Source organism: Saccopteryx leptura, chromosome 4, assembly GCF_036850995.1.
Source record: "Saccopteryx leptura isolate mSacLep1 chromosome 4, mSacLep1_pri_phased_curated, whole genome shotgun sequence".
In the NCBI taxonomy this organism is placed as follows: domain Eukaryota; kingdom Metazoa; phylum Chordata; class Mammalia; order Chiroptera; family Emballonuridae; genus Saccopteryx; species Saccopteryx leptura.
Window position 1 is genome coordinate 152,402,065 of NC_089506.1, and position 15,013 is coordinate 152,417,077.

General features: G+C 44.4%; 1 protein-coding gene across 1 annotated transcript; it reads left to right on the top strand.

Annotated features, from left to right (window-relative positions):
- The first annotated feature begins 12,734 nt into the window (after positions 1-12,734).
- GPR150 (G protein-coupled receptor 150) lies at positions 12,735-14,406 on the top strand. Its single transcript, XM_066383774.1, has one exon. It carries the CDS (start codon positions 12,943-12,945, stop codon positions 14,218-14,220), a length of 1,278 nt encoding a protein of 425 aa, XP_066239871.1. The 5' UTR covers positions 12,735-12,942; the 3' UTR covers positions 14,221-14,406.
- Positions 14,407-15,013: the final 607 nt, after the last annotated feature.

Sequence of the window (15,013 nt, forward strand, 5' to 3'; positions counted from 1 at the left end):
GCTAGGGAGGAAAAGTGATGAATTAAGTGAAGGCTGAAAGGTGCTCTGTGTATAGTTACTGTTTCCTACCTATTCATAAGTCACAATCTATTCTTTCTAACATGATTAATAAGAAGAAGTTCTCCTACCAACTTAACCCTTTATGAGGGATATCATAGCCAGCCTCTTATGTCTATGAGCCCAGTTCAAGGGGCTTACAGGCTTTTCTGTGGAACTCACACCCTCTGTCTCATTTCCAAAGAAATTACTATGAATCTACAGGGAAAGCACGGTACTATTATCCCTGTGCCATAAATGATAGCACACACCCAGAAAAGGGGGGATATAAGGCCAGATTAATTCAAAAAGGTCAAAAGGGGGAAGTATCGTTGTGCCTCTCCTCTGCGGTGACTTTGTCAACCCGCAGCTGTTAGTCTTCACTGCGGTGACTTTATTAACCAGCAGCCATTGGTCTTCTTCTGCTGTGACTTTGTCAACCAGCAGTTGTGGATCTTCTTCTGCTGTGACCTTGTTAGCCAGCACTAGTGGATCGGCTCCCGACAGATTATTACTTATGGGCCCTGGCCAGTTTGCTCAGTGGGTAGAGCATCAGCCTGGTGTATGGACATCCCAGGTTCAATTCCTGGTCAGGGAACACATGAGAAGCAACCATCTACTTCTCTCTCCCTCACTCTCTCCCTTCCCTCTTCTTTACTTTCCCACAGTCAGTGGCTCCATTGGTTTGAGCATTGGCCACAGGTGCTGAGGATAGCTCAGTTGGTCTAAGAGCATCTACCTCAGGCACTAAAAATAGTTTGATTAATTTGAGCATCGGCCCAAGACAGGGTTTGCCGGGTGGATCCCAGTTGGGGTGCATACAGGAATCTAACTATCTCCCCTCCTCTCACTTAAAAAATTAAAAAATATATATTTTAAAAAGATTACTTATGAACCATAAAATAGTAATTCCATGAGTATTTGGTAGTATCTGATGAATTATTTGTATCTGATGGGATGTGGGTCATTTGTGTTTATTTGATGAGATTATTTGGAATATTTGATGGGACACAGACCCTGGATACAGTTGACTTTACTTTTTTTTTAATAGGGAATATCTGTATAAGGTACAAGCTTCAAAAGGTACAAAGCAGTTAACAATGAGCACGAAGTCTCCCTTTCCCAGTCCTCCAGCCACCCAGTTTCCCTTCTGCGAAGCCAATACTTTAATCACCTTCCTATGGATCATTTTAGAGACAAACCACACATCTACAAACTTTATATTCTTTTTCTCCACACACAAACAAATGATAGCATACTATACAAACTTTTCTGCATCTTGCTCTCTTTTTTTCCCCACTGAACAACAGATAACTAGAAGTGAATTTGCTAGGGCAAGACCAAATATACCTAAACAAAGTATACCAACTTAATTCTCACCAGCAATGTGTAGGAATACACTGTGAAGACTTGCAGAGTTAGGGTAAACAATTAGAGGCAGAGACGCTCCCTAGGCAAAAGCCCTGCACAGACCCCGGATGAGAGTCCAGAGGCCTCTCTGACCTGTGCTGGAAACAGCAGGATAAGATTTAGTAACAGAAAGTGTTTAGGCTCTCAGAACAGAGATGAGGAGTCAGAATGTTCCTTGCACCTTACTTCACCTCCTGAAGACTTCTGCTGTCTGCTTCCTTGAGTTATTTGGAAGCTGATAAATATCTGAGTAAGGCTGGGATGGGGCTTCAGTCCTTCGGTCTGCTGACCAGGACTGTTCCCTCCACTCGGCCCCCTGGAGCATTCCATCTGGTCTCCGAGGAGTTCGTTGTCACCGCGACAGCATTGCATACCCTCACATCCTTTGCCAAACTGATTAAAAATATATTATTACTTTTATTTTTATGAGTATAGTATATCATATTTGCATATATTTACTAGTCATTGGAATTTCCTTTACTGTGAGCTTTCCTATTTTCTGTTCTTTGCCCATTTTTGTTTTGGTAGTTGGTCTTTCTTTTCTTCTTTTTTTATTACAGGCATGCTTTAGATACTGTCTATAAAAGAAGTGTAATTTTCTTTCCTTTTTAATTTGTTTTTTTACTTTGTTGCAGTGTTTTTAGCATGTAGAAATTGGCATTTTCATGGAATCAAATGTATGAATATTTGCCTTTGTAGCTTTGGAATATTGTGTCATATACACTGCTCACAAACTTAGGGGGTATTTCAAAATGAATGTGAAGCTATAAAATATCCCCTCATTTTTGTGAGCAGTGTCTATTTAGAATGGTCTTCCCCACTTTGCTTCTTTTAGAGTTTTATTTTTTCATCCTTAGATCCTTGACCCATCTGGAATGGTTACCAATTAGAGGTCTAACTTTAATTTGTTTTATAAGATGACTACCCAGTTGACTTTCACCAAGTAAACTAGCATTTATCCCATTGGTTAGAAAATGCCACTTCATTATATAACACTTTTTACTGAATAAATTATCTTTTCCTCTATTGATTTGAAATGCCCCTTTTATCATATACCAATGTCCTACATTTGGGTCCTTTCAGAATATTTTTTATTTTGCAATGGACAGTTCTAATTTGTTTATTAATGTGGTGGTCAATATCTGATCAGAGTGGTTCCTTTGCAGTGGTTTTCTTTTTAGAATTTTCCTGGCTAATATTGCTAATTTATTTTTTCTATTCAAATTTAGAATAAGTTTGTCTAGTTTGAAAAATGAAAAGCCTTGTTAAATCATATTAAATATATAGCTAATTTTAGGGGGAACTGCATTCTTTTTGATGTTCAGTTATTCTAAAGAATAGAGTATGCGGCCCTGGCCAGTTGGCTCAGCAGCAGAACATCAGCACAGCATGTAGAAGTCCTGGGTTTGATTCCCAGTCAGGGTATGCAGAAGAGGCAACCATCTGCTTCTCCACCTCTCCCCTCTCTCTCTTCCCATCTTGTAGCCATAGCTCAAATGGTTCCAGCAAGTTAGCCCCAGGCACTGAAAATGGCTCAACAGCCTTGCCTCAGGCGCTGAATAGCCTGGTTGCCAAGCAATGGAGCAGTAGCCCCAGATGGGCAGTGCATCGCCCAGTATGGGGTTTGCCGGGGTGGATCCGGTTGGAGTACATGTGAGAGTCGATCTCTCTGCCTTCCTGCCTCTCTCTTAAAAAAAAAGAAAAGAAAAGGGTATACTTTTTCCTTTCTTCAAATCTTGCATTATAACATTCGGTAGACTTCTAAGTTTTCCTCAAATAGATTTGTTTCTTCATAGAGATATTTGGAAAGTAGGGATCTTTAAAAAAAAAATCACATAGGCCCCACCCCATACCAACTGAATTAGAATTCCAGGGATGGCACCTGGGCACTCTTTTGTTCTTATTGTTGTTCTGTCTATTAAGCTCTTCTAATGTGTAGCCAGAGGTGACCTTATTCTGAATTGTTTTGTCATTATTGTTGGAGGTGCAATTTTTTTCTTTTTTCTTTTTTTGAATGAGGGAGACAGAGACAGACAGAGAGGGACAGAGAGACAGGACGGGAGAAAGATGAGAAGCATCAGCTCTTTGCTGTGGCATTTTAGTTGCTCATCGATTACTTTCCAAAATGTGCCTTGACCAGGGGACTCCAGCAGAGCCAGTGACCCCAGACTTCAAGCCAGCAACCAGGAGGTCGTGTCCATGATCCCATGCTCAAGCCAGCAACCCTGCGCTCAAACCGGTGACCTCAGAGTTTGAACCTGGGTCCTCTGGGTCCCAGGCCAACACTCCATCCACTGTACCAGCAGCCGCCTAGTCAGGCTGGAGGTGCTATTTTTAAGCAGATCTTTCTTCCGTTGTATCCTCTAACTGATTGTTGTTTATATATGCAAACTCTATTTCTAGATGTTTATTTTGTAACAAACCATATTATCATTGGTAATAGTTTCTCACTTGGTATCTTATATTTTCCACGTAAAAAAGCTTATCTGCAAATAATAATTTTACCTAATTTCCTTTTCAACTGTCTTTGAAGTTTTCTTTATGAACCAGTTCATCTCCTTTATTTTTATTTTACCATTCTAAAGTGAATTTGTATGAGCTTATCTTTATAGTTATGTATGACTTGCTGAGAAATAAATTTCACTTCAGGTATATTCTGAAGTAAAACCCTTGAGAAAAAGATCTCAATCTTAGATTATTAAGGTTAAAATTAAAATATGCAAATCTACCTTCCATATCCTAATTAAAACTAAAGAACATAAAATAGCTAATGTGTGGGCATATGTGTTAATTTTAGGAAAAAATAAAATAATTATAGAAATGTGATGCTAAAAACACAGGCAGTGTAGATACATATAATCCACCTTGTTCTACCAAACCCTTTGATATGGATCCATTGTTAGAATTTCCAGTGTCTTAAGCATGTTTGGTACAGGATCACAATTAGGTATAATTGAATTTTAAGAACAATATCTAATATACAATGGCATCTAACAACCACAAAAACAAAAAAAGATAAGAAAAACTTGCAAAATAATTTATCTAACACCAGAATCTGAGAGAAATAAACACAAAACATAAACTGAGTTGAGGTCAATCTTTGGACTTTAGATTTTAACTACCTCTTCTGCTACCACCCGTAACAATCTACCATAATCTGTGCTTTAGAATTCGGCAATAACCTCCTTAGAGGTCTCCCTTAGTCTGCCTGCCTGTGGCTTTCTCACCACGGCAATCACAGAAATTATGTTAAAATATATCCATTCACATCACTGGATACTCAAAATCCTCCCTGGTTTCCCATCTAACTGTAAAAGCCAGAGTCATGACAGTCGCCTTCGAGGCCCTCTCTGATCTGGCCAAGCGCATCTCGGACAGCATCTCCTCCACACTGCTACTTGGTTCGCTCTGCTCCAGCCACACTCGCTCTGCTGTTTTCAGGCACACCAGGCACTACCAGGCACGCACCACCTCAAGACCTTCGTACCTGTCAATTCTTTCTGCCTCCAATGAAGTTCTTCCCTCAAATTTCCACAGGGTACACTTTGTTACCTCCTTCAAGTAATTGCTCAAATACTACCTTTCAGAAGGGCTTCTCTGCTTTATTTTTCTCCATAGAAAACATTACCATCCAATTTAGTGTATGTTTTACACATTTGTTTATAGTGCCTCCACAGCTCCTCCCCCCCATAGGGGATGAAGTTCCATTTAGGCATGGCCTTCTATCCTTCCTGTTTCCTAGAGTATCCCAAATGCCCGACACGCGGTAGAAGCTTAGCACTTACTGAATTAATGTGAGTTAGGATTTTACTGAATTAATGTGAGTTAGGATCAGAGGTAGAGTTTATCAGATACCATATTGGAAGAGAAAACTAACATATTAGTTCATGGCCGGGCAGGGGGTGAAAGGGAGTAGCCTCTCAATAAAGTAGAATCTTCTAGAAACAGTCAATTCTAGCAAAAGCCTGAACAGAAGAGCTGACAAAGAGACTCTATCCCTCTTTGTTTTATCTTTTTCTATGATAAAGGCCAGACACTATATTTGAAGCTTTGTGATCCATATGGTCTTTGACAACTACTCAATTATGCCCTAGTAGACAACAGTAAATAAATGAACTTGGCTATGTATCCTTGAAACTTTGTTTTCAAAAACACAGGATTCGACCTGTGGGCCATAATTTGCTAACTGCCGGTCTAGAGCAATTGTTCACAACTTTGCTGCAAATTGAATCACCTGAGTACATTTTAAAACTCTCAATGACTGGCTCTGCCCTCCAAGCATGGAGAGTTTTAAAAGCCTCTCAATTTAAAAATGAAGAAATAACAAACACTACTTTTTCATATACGAGAATAACAAAAATTCAAAACAATGATGAGGCTGTTTACTATTGGGATTATAGGGGAAAACACATATATTGCTTGTGTACCATGTATTAAAAATGCTTTAAAAATGTACGTGCTCTGCCCTAGCAATACCAGTTCTAGGATTTTATCTTAAGGGGATAATTGAATGTGTATGGAGGAATATATGTGAAGAGATGTCCTTCACAGAATTATTTATAAAATAAAAACTGGAAAACCTCTGTCCAAATATAGGGGGTTATTTAAATCTTTATAATTTATTTCACATTAAACAGATAATTATATCACATTTTTTTACTGACTGACATGGAAAGTTGTCCAAATATAATTTTAAATGGAAAAAAAAGCAGGATACAAAATATCATATATAGTATGATCTATTTTTTTAAATATATAATAGTCTGAAAGATTTATAACTTAAGTATTAACAATGGTGACCTCTCTGTGTTTGTTAATTGGCTTTTGTTGCTAATCTGTATTGTCCTTTTTCTGCAATTAATTTGCACTATTTTTATAATAACATAAATATTTAATGTTTAAAACATATATGTCACACTTAAAATATCAGCAATATTGAGACAAATGAGCATTGTGTGCCCCTGAATTGATTACACTGAGGAAAAAGCATCACCTACACAGTATTTCTGTCCAAAAAGTCTATTCCAAATTTCATTATGTGGAAACAAACACAACTTTAGAACATTCTATAAAATGTGCCAAAGACCCTTCAGACCCACCAGTGTCATGAAAGGAAAAAGGTTAAGAAAATGTTTTAGATTAAAGACCAGTACAGAAACACTACAATGAAATGAAACACAACTTATGATTCTTGATTGCGCCCAGCACACTGGATGAAAATGCACAGCAAACTACCGCTTGGTGAAATTTGTCAGAGACAAGAAGAAAAAAATCAATAAGCTTCCAGATTAAAAAAAACAAAGAACGATGATTACGTCTAAGTAAGTAAGGAATCAGAATGGCTTTAAGCTTCTCAACACAAACGCTTAGAAGCCAGAAGCAATGGAGCAATGCCACCAAAATCTAGAAGGAAAATGTTCCTAGTATAGAAGCCTAAACCTAGCCAAGGTATCATTAAGTATGAGAATACAATAAATTTCAGACATGCAAGGTCCAAAATTTACCCTTTCAAAGAAGCATCACTGAAGGATGCTTTCTACCCAAGCAAGGAAATACACAAAGAAAGAAAAACCACATAAGATAGGAAAACCAGCATGAAGCAAGTGAAGGGGATCTCTAGGATGATGGTGAAGGGGATCTCTAGGATGATGGTGAAGGGGATCTCTAGGATGATGGTGAAGGGGATCTCTAGGATGATGGTGAAGGAGGACTCCCGGATGACACACCTGTCCTAGAGGGTGGTCTGTCCAGATTGAATCTCCATGACTCAAGTAATAGGCTCAGTGAGAGCTGTCCTCAGCCTGTGTATAATCTTTTAACCTTATAATATATTGGATAATGGGTACTACCAAATGAGAAGAAACCAAGGGGAAAAAAGACCAGAGATTCAAAGAATGGGGACTCCAAACCAAGAGAAAGGCAGAGAGTTTTTGTTGTTGTTTTTTGGGGTTTTTTAATTTACAGAGACAGAGAGAGAGTCAGAGAGAGGGATAGATAGGGACAGACAGACAGGAAGGGAGGAGAGATGAGAAGCATCAATCATTAGTTTTTCGTTGCAACACCTTAGTTGTTCATTGATTGATTTCTCATATGTGCCTTGACTGTGGGCCTTCAGCAGACCGAGTAACCCCTTGCTCGAGCCAGCGACCTTGGGTCCAAGCTGGTGAGTTCTGCTCAAACCAGATGAGCCCGCACTCAAGCTGGCGACCTCGGGGTCTCAAACCTGGGTCCTCTGCATCCCAGTCTGACGCTCTATCCACTGTGCCACCGCCTGGTCAGATGGCAGAGAGTTTTATTGACAACAAATGATTGTTCCAGGACAATATTTATGTAGCAGCCCATGCAGGAGGAAAATGGAAAGAAACCAGCATGGAAGAAAATGAAGGTATCTGTAAAGCCAGTAGCCACGGCCACCATCACAGCTGCCTGGCCCATGCAAGTTAGCATTTGATTCGGACAGACAATAATGAAACAATGGAGCCAAGAACTGGTGGGCCATTACCTTTAATCCTAGCTTGCACCCGGCCGGCAAGAAATACACACAGTGGGAAAACACTTCCCTTCCATTCAGGGTTCCCAAAGCTACTGACTTATCTGAGTTTCCTAGAATCAAAGGTTTCTACCTCACCAGCCTTATTCACATCTGTTCCCCATCTCCTTCTCTCTGCACAGACTCTGCACAAAGTTGCTTCTCTTTCAGCACTCTGCCATCTTGGCTGCCTCTCTTATGCAAAGCTAATTTCAGGAACCAAGAGAGAGAGCCCCTGGTCTCTCTTATTTTATAGTGTAGAAATTAAAGCCTTTAAGCCAGTATACAAATAAGAAAGTCTCTGATACAAAGCCACTTATCTGAGGCATAAATGGGGTTCCTCGTTAAGAATGCACCACCCCACATCATGCAACAGTCAAAGGTGTGGGGGTAAGTTTAGTGTGGAGAAGATCTTAGTATTAAAAGGGTGGGAAAGGAGCCCTGGCCGGTTGGCTCAGCGGTAGAGCGTCGGCCTAGCGTGCGGAGGACCCGGGTTCGATTCCCGGCCAGGGCACACAGGAGAAGTGCCCATTTGCTTCTCCACCCCTCCGCCGCGCTTTCCTCTCTGTCTCTCTCTTCCCCTCCCGCAGCCAAGGCTCCATTGGAGCAAAGATGGCCCGGGCGCTGGGGATGGCTCCTTGGCCTCTGCCCCAGGCGCTAGAGTGGCTCTGGTCGCAATATGGCGACGCCCAGGATGGGCAGAGCATCGCCCCCTGGTGGGCAGAGCGTCGCCCCATGGTGGGCGTGCCGGGTGGATCCCGGTCGGGCGCATGCGGGAGTCTGTCTGACTGTCTCTCCCTGTTTCCAGCTTCAGAAAAATGCAAAAAAAAAAAAAAAAAAAAAAAAAAGGGTGGGAAAGGCTTAGTCTTAAAACTAAGCCTTAGGCTATAAGGATCCTGCCTGCTTACAGCCTGTCTCCCACACCCAATGCAAACTATAAGTGAGCAAACATATACATCATATTTGCAAACCTATTTGACCCACAGTATCTGATAAGGTTTCCATGAAAAAAAACCAAAAAACAACTTGAAATTGCTATATTACAGGTTAAGAAACTGACCTAAAAAAAAAAAGAAAAAAAAAGAAACTGACCTGGTGGAAATTGTACTGAGGGACTATTTAAAGGTATAGGAAGAATTAGCTGTCATAACTGAAAATTAAGAAAGGCAATTATTAACTTCAACAAAAAAGTAAAAGAAAATAATATTTATAATATCCTACAACATTCAGTTGAGAATATTTTCATTTCATAATGTGAACACTGAATATGGATTTAAACTGAAATTATATTACTATATTAGTATGTGAAGAGAGAAACTGTAGAGACAGAGGTATGAGAGCTAAATCTTTAACCTTATCTAATAAGAATGTATTAAATACCTAAAATTACTGAAGTAATAAAAAGCATAACACTCATTATTTAGAATTGTGGAATGAAGTACGTGCCAGAAGAAGTCTAGAAGGGAGAGGGAGTGAAGATGTAGGCACAAGGAACCCTTTTTTTATCAGCCCTCCAGTTCCATCTGACTTTCAAAGTAATGTGCATGTATTTTAATAAGAATTTTGTGTGTGGCCTGACCAGGCGGTGACGCAGTGAATAGAGCGTCAAACTGGGATGCGGAAGGACCCAGGTTCGAGACCCCGAGGTCTTCAGCTTGAGTGCGGGCTCATCTGGTTTGAGCAAGGCTCACCAGCCTGGGCCCAAGGTCGCTGGCTCGAGCAAGGGGTTACTCGGTCTGCTCAAGGCCCGCGGTCAAGGCACTATGAGAAAGCAATCAATGAACAACTAAGGAACCGCAACGAAGAATTGATGTTTCTCATCTCTCTCCCTTCCTGTCTGTCTGTCCCTATCTGTCCCTCTCTCTGTCTCTGCCAAAAAAAAAAAAATTAAAAAAAAAAAAAGAATTTTGTGTGTGTGTGTATTTTGTCTGAAGTGAGAAGCAGGGAGGCAGAGAGACAGACTCCCACATGTGCTCGACCAGGATCCACCCCGCAAGCCCATTAGAGGGCAGTGCTCTGCCCATCCAGGGCGTTGCCCCTTTGCAACCAGAGCTATTCTAGCTCCTGTGGCAGAGGACATGGAACCATCCTCAGCACTCAGGCCAACTTTGCTCCACTGGAGCCTTGGCTTCAAGAGAGGAAGAGATAGAGAGAGATGGGAGGGGGAGGAAGGGTGGACAAGCAGATGGTGGCTTCTCCTGTGTTTCCTGGCCAGGACAACCACACGCCGGGCCGACGCTCTACCACTGAGCCAATTGGCCAGGGCCAGTAAGAATTTTTTAAATTAATGTTTTGTCAGGTCTTAGTAAAGTTCTGTGAAACATAATTTCACTAGTAGACTCTTGCTGTGTCATATGACAGCATTTCAATAAATTTGAAACAAATTAAAGATTTATTTTGAAAAACATTAAACATATAGTAGCTAGGAGAAATCACTGAATTATTGGTATTGCTTAGAGCTCCCTGGAAAAAATAGATCATAAACTGGGTATGTTACACAGAAAAAAAGCCCTGGCTGAAACCTTCGAGGGGAAATGTGAAAATTAAACCAGGAGTGTGATGTCTCAAGGCTATCATTCTCCCTCTTTCTTAACTGTTCCACCAACAATGGCTATTCCAACATCTCCCAGGGCTCCCCTGGGCTCCTCTAGATGATACTGGCATAGATGGGTTTATACTCAAGGCAGGAACATTTGCTCACAGTTTTCTAAAATGAGTCACATATCCATTAATTCATTAACTCAAAACATATTGACTGATACCTATACTGTGTCAGGCCCAGTGGTAGGCACTAGGGATATGATGATGAAAATGATAAAAAGTGTCTGGCCAAAGGACAATAGCACAGGAAAAGGCAGGATTATCATCTGCACCCATCAAGCCCTCCTATCTCATGCATCTTGAAGGGCCAAATGTTTTCTCAGCCTGGGAATGTGGACCTCAATAGATTCCCAGAGCAGGAAGTTCAGGAATTCTACTTTCAGCGTGACTCAAGTGGAGGATGCACAAAAGACAAATTAATGCTTCCAAAAGAAAAACTAAAATTTGTTTGTGAGGATGGAGGGCTAAAATAAAAGCCAGCATTTAATCTAAACCATTTCCTATAACGTGGATGTCCTTTTTAAATATTGGCCACCTTATTATTTTCTTAGTCACCTTTTCTCTATGCTTATTGGAGGCGTAGTCTCTCCTAGCAACCTCCCGTCTGCTGGAAAACAGAGTCAAGAGAATGAGAAGCTGTGATGACACATCACCACTGGATGACAATATTAAGGGAAAAGCAGTAAGTGTACTACCATTTGCATAAAACCTATTAATGTCCTCTTCAGACTAATGAATTGTGTTTTTACATCACCAAGAAAGCAGATGTGGTCCTCTGCTTCTATTAATGAGGAGTATTTGAAACTATCTGCAAACCACTGCAACTCCCAAATGCCAAGCAACATTACTGACTTTATCAGTGGTCAGCAAAATCATTAGTAAACTGAGCCAAATATCAACAGTACAACAGTTGAAATTTTTTTATTATTATTATTATTTTTTCATATTTCTGAAGCTGGAAACAGGGAGAGACAGTCAGACAGACTCCCGCATGCGCCCGACCGGGATCCACCCGGCACGCCCACCATGGGGCGACGCTCTGCCCACCAGGGGGCGATGCTCTGCCCATCCTGGGCATCGCCATGTTGCGACCAGAGCCACTCTAGCACCTGGGGCAGAGGCCACAGAGCCATCCCCAGCGCCCGGGCCATCTTTGCTCCAATGGAGCCTTGGCTGCGGGAGGGGAAGAGAGAGACAGAGAGGAAAGCGCGGCGGAGGGGTGGAGAAGCAAATGGGCGCTTCTCCTGTGTGCCCTGGCCGGGAATCGAACCCGGGTCCTCCGCACGCTAGGCCGACGCTCTACCGCTGAGCCAACCGGCCAGGGCAGTTGAAATTTTTTTAAACTTAAACTATATAGGTAGGTACATTCCTTATCGAGGTAGCGCCCACACATGGTATTTTGTGGAAGAGCCGCACTCAAGGGGCCAAAGAGTCACATGTGGCTCTCGAGCCAGTTTGCCCATCAGGGGTCTAAGCAAATCCTCTCATTGTTGGCCAGAGAAAGACATGTCTTTATCAAAGATTCATCTGTTGGGCTCCTCTTTACTCAAAACGCTGTTAGGGCCTGACCTGTGGTGGCACAGTGGATAAAGTGTCAACCTGGAATGCTGAGGTCGCTGGTTCAAAACCCTGGACTTGCCTGGTCAAGGCACATATGGGAGTTGATGCTTCCTGCTCCTCCCACCTTCTGTCTCTCTCTCTCTCTCTCTCTCTCTAAAATAAATAAAGTCTTTAAAAAATTTAAAAAACAACAACAACAAAAAACGCTGTTAGGTTTCTTTGTTCCTGTTTTTCTCCTGCTAGTGTAGGTCCACGCATCTCAAATCTTGTTTTTAAAATCAAAACTCATTTCCTATTTATTTTTTTCCTAATAGCCATCAAGAAGCCATTTTGAGGGGTACAGACTCACTCAGGAGCTTCATTTTTTGGGTACTGGTTCTGGGTTAACTGAGCCTTTACAACTGGCCTAGCAGAGCTACCTCTGTCCAGATGTGCTCTATCGGTAAAGAGCGAACAGGGGAGGTTCCAAAGCAATCCCAGCGGTCTGTGGGAAGTAAACGTGGGGGCTTTGGCAGAGATCAGAAAGACAGACTGGATTGGAAGGATAGGTTCATAGAAGGTGGAGAATAAGAATCATGTGTGTTCCTCAAGTGTACAACCCACATTCGAGTGACAAGTGACGAGAACAACCTATAAAAAACGAGTGCACATCTACCCGAATCCAGCTCTCTCTCTGTGCATGTGCGTTTTCAACTAACTTTGGGAACTCACAGACCCGGCATCACGCCCCACGCAGCCTCACCTCCACCTCTGTTTCCCGCGCCCTACCTGCCGTCTTCGGTGTCTACTCTTCCTCCAAGCTAAGGATGGAGTATCCCCTCAGCCTCTCAACTCTGGCTCCGGCGCCCAACCTCTCCGTACCCATCTCGCTGGGCTGGGGTCTCAACCTGACTTCCGCACAAGAAGTCCCGGCTGCAGGGCCACCGCCGCTGCCGTCAGGACAGCCCGGCCACCTGGTTGTCCTGGGGGTCATCCTGGTGGTGGCCCTGGCTGGCAACACCAAGGTACTGTGCCGCCTGTGTGGCGGCGGCGGACCCTGGCTGGGTCCCAAGCGTCGCAAGATGGACTTCTTGCTGGTGCAACTAGCCCTGGCAGACCTGTACGCGAGCGGCGGCACCGCGATGTCGCAGCTGGCCTGGGAGCTGCTGGGCGAGCCGCGTCGGTCGGCGGGAGACCAGGAGTGCCGCTTCGTGCAGCTCCTGCAGGTATCGGGCCGGGGCGCCTCTGCCCACCTGGTGGTGCTCATTGCCCTCGAGCGCCAGCGCGCCACGCGCTGCCCGCAGGGCCCGCCGCTGCCCGCGCGCGCCCTCGCCGCCCTGGGCTGGCTGCTGGCGCTGCTGCTCGCACTGCCGCCGGCCTTCGTGGTGCGCGGGGGAGGCCCCTCCGCACCCCCCGCCGCGTCCCCAGCCGCCCGCGCCTGGCCCGAGGAGCATCGCTGCCGCGGCATCTTCGCCTCCCTGCCGCGTTGGCACCTGCAGGTCTACTCGCTCTACGAGGCCGCTGCGGGATTCGCGGCGCCGGTCGCGATCCTGGGCGTCGCCTGCAGCCGCTTGATCCGCGCCTTGTGGCAGCGCCCGCCCCCGGCCCCGTCTGCTGCGGCGCGGCCGTCGGCGAGTCCCGGCCCAGCGCCCGCCCACAGTGCGCTGCCGCGCGCCCAAGTACGGAGCCTGAAGACGAGCCTGGCGCTTGCGCTGCTGTTCGTGGTTTTCGAACTGCCCTATTTTGCGGCCCGGCTGGCAGCCGCGTGGTCGTCCGGACCCGTGGGAGAGTGGGAAGCGGAGGACCTGGCGGTGGCGCTGCGCCTCGTGGGGGTGACGAACAGCGCCCTCAATCCCTTCGTCTACCTCTTCTTCCAGGCAGGCGACTCCCAGCCAGGGAGGCGGCTGTGGAAGCGCCTAGGCGCGCTCTGCTGCTCGCCGAAGGGAGTTTCAGAGGACGACGAAGCTGCCCGAGGCCAACCCGCACTCCGTCGCCACCGCTGGCCCCACCCTCACTATCACCACGCTCGGCGGGAGAAGGGCTGCGCACGCCCCCCGCCGCCGCGCCCCTGGCCGCGGCCCTGCTCCTGCGAAAGTGCGTTCTAGGTGGTCCGTGGCCAGAGACAGGCCACCTGTCGCCGCTGAACAGCCTCCGGGAGACGAGAGGCCTGTCGGGTACAATCTAGATAACGACGGACACGAGGTTCTCCGAGAGAGTGACACTGAAACTGTCCCCATTTTTCCTTTGTTTTTCCTATTTATTTTCTTCCTTTTAGTTCCTTTTCACATTTGCGCGAGGGAGCGAGCCATTGGGAAATTGTAAAAGCAGTCCAAGTTACAGTTATTTTTGAAGCTATTTACGCTCCCATAGTTTTCTGGATAACATCATCTGTTATAGCTAAATTGCAAGCTTTTTATTATTTGCTGGGTTATCATCTATTTTTGCTTATTTTGAGCCATGTTTAAATCGAGTGTACTTTCGGAACCAGGCTTTCTTTCCAGGAGGCAAATCCCCACGTTGCTCTCCCTGAGGAACCCAGAAATTGTACCAGTGATGCTGTGAAAAGTGTAATCATGCTGTTACTTAAGAGCCACAGAATATCGGTAAAATAAAAACATTTCCCAGAGCACAGTTAGTACTGTGTTTTGTTTTTTAACATGGTAATGTGTTTTCTCAGGGGGAAAAAAAAATCAGTGTGGCCTTTATTTCCAGTTAAGCTTCCACTTCAATAGAAGCTGTGCTTGTAGGAGGGAGACATAAAAGCTAACCTTAGTCCCTTTCAAAAAATGCCCAGTGGCAGTAGAAAATTGCTCTGTGCCCAGACCAGCCCCTACAGCGGAGATTCTGTCTGCAGGTGAAGCCTCAGCACAGTCCCCAGCAAACTAGAGAACACAAGCA

Excerpts from the sequence above, each read along its gene's own strand:
- GPR150 (XM_066383774.1), top strand. The coding sequence starts at position 12,943 with ATGGAGTATCCCCTCAGCCTCTCAACTCTGGCTCCGGCGCCCAACCTC.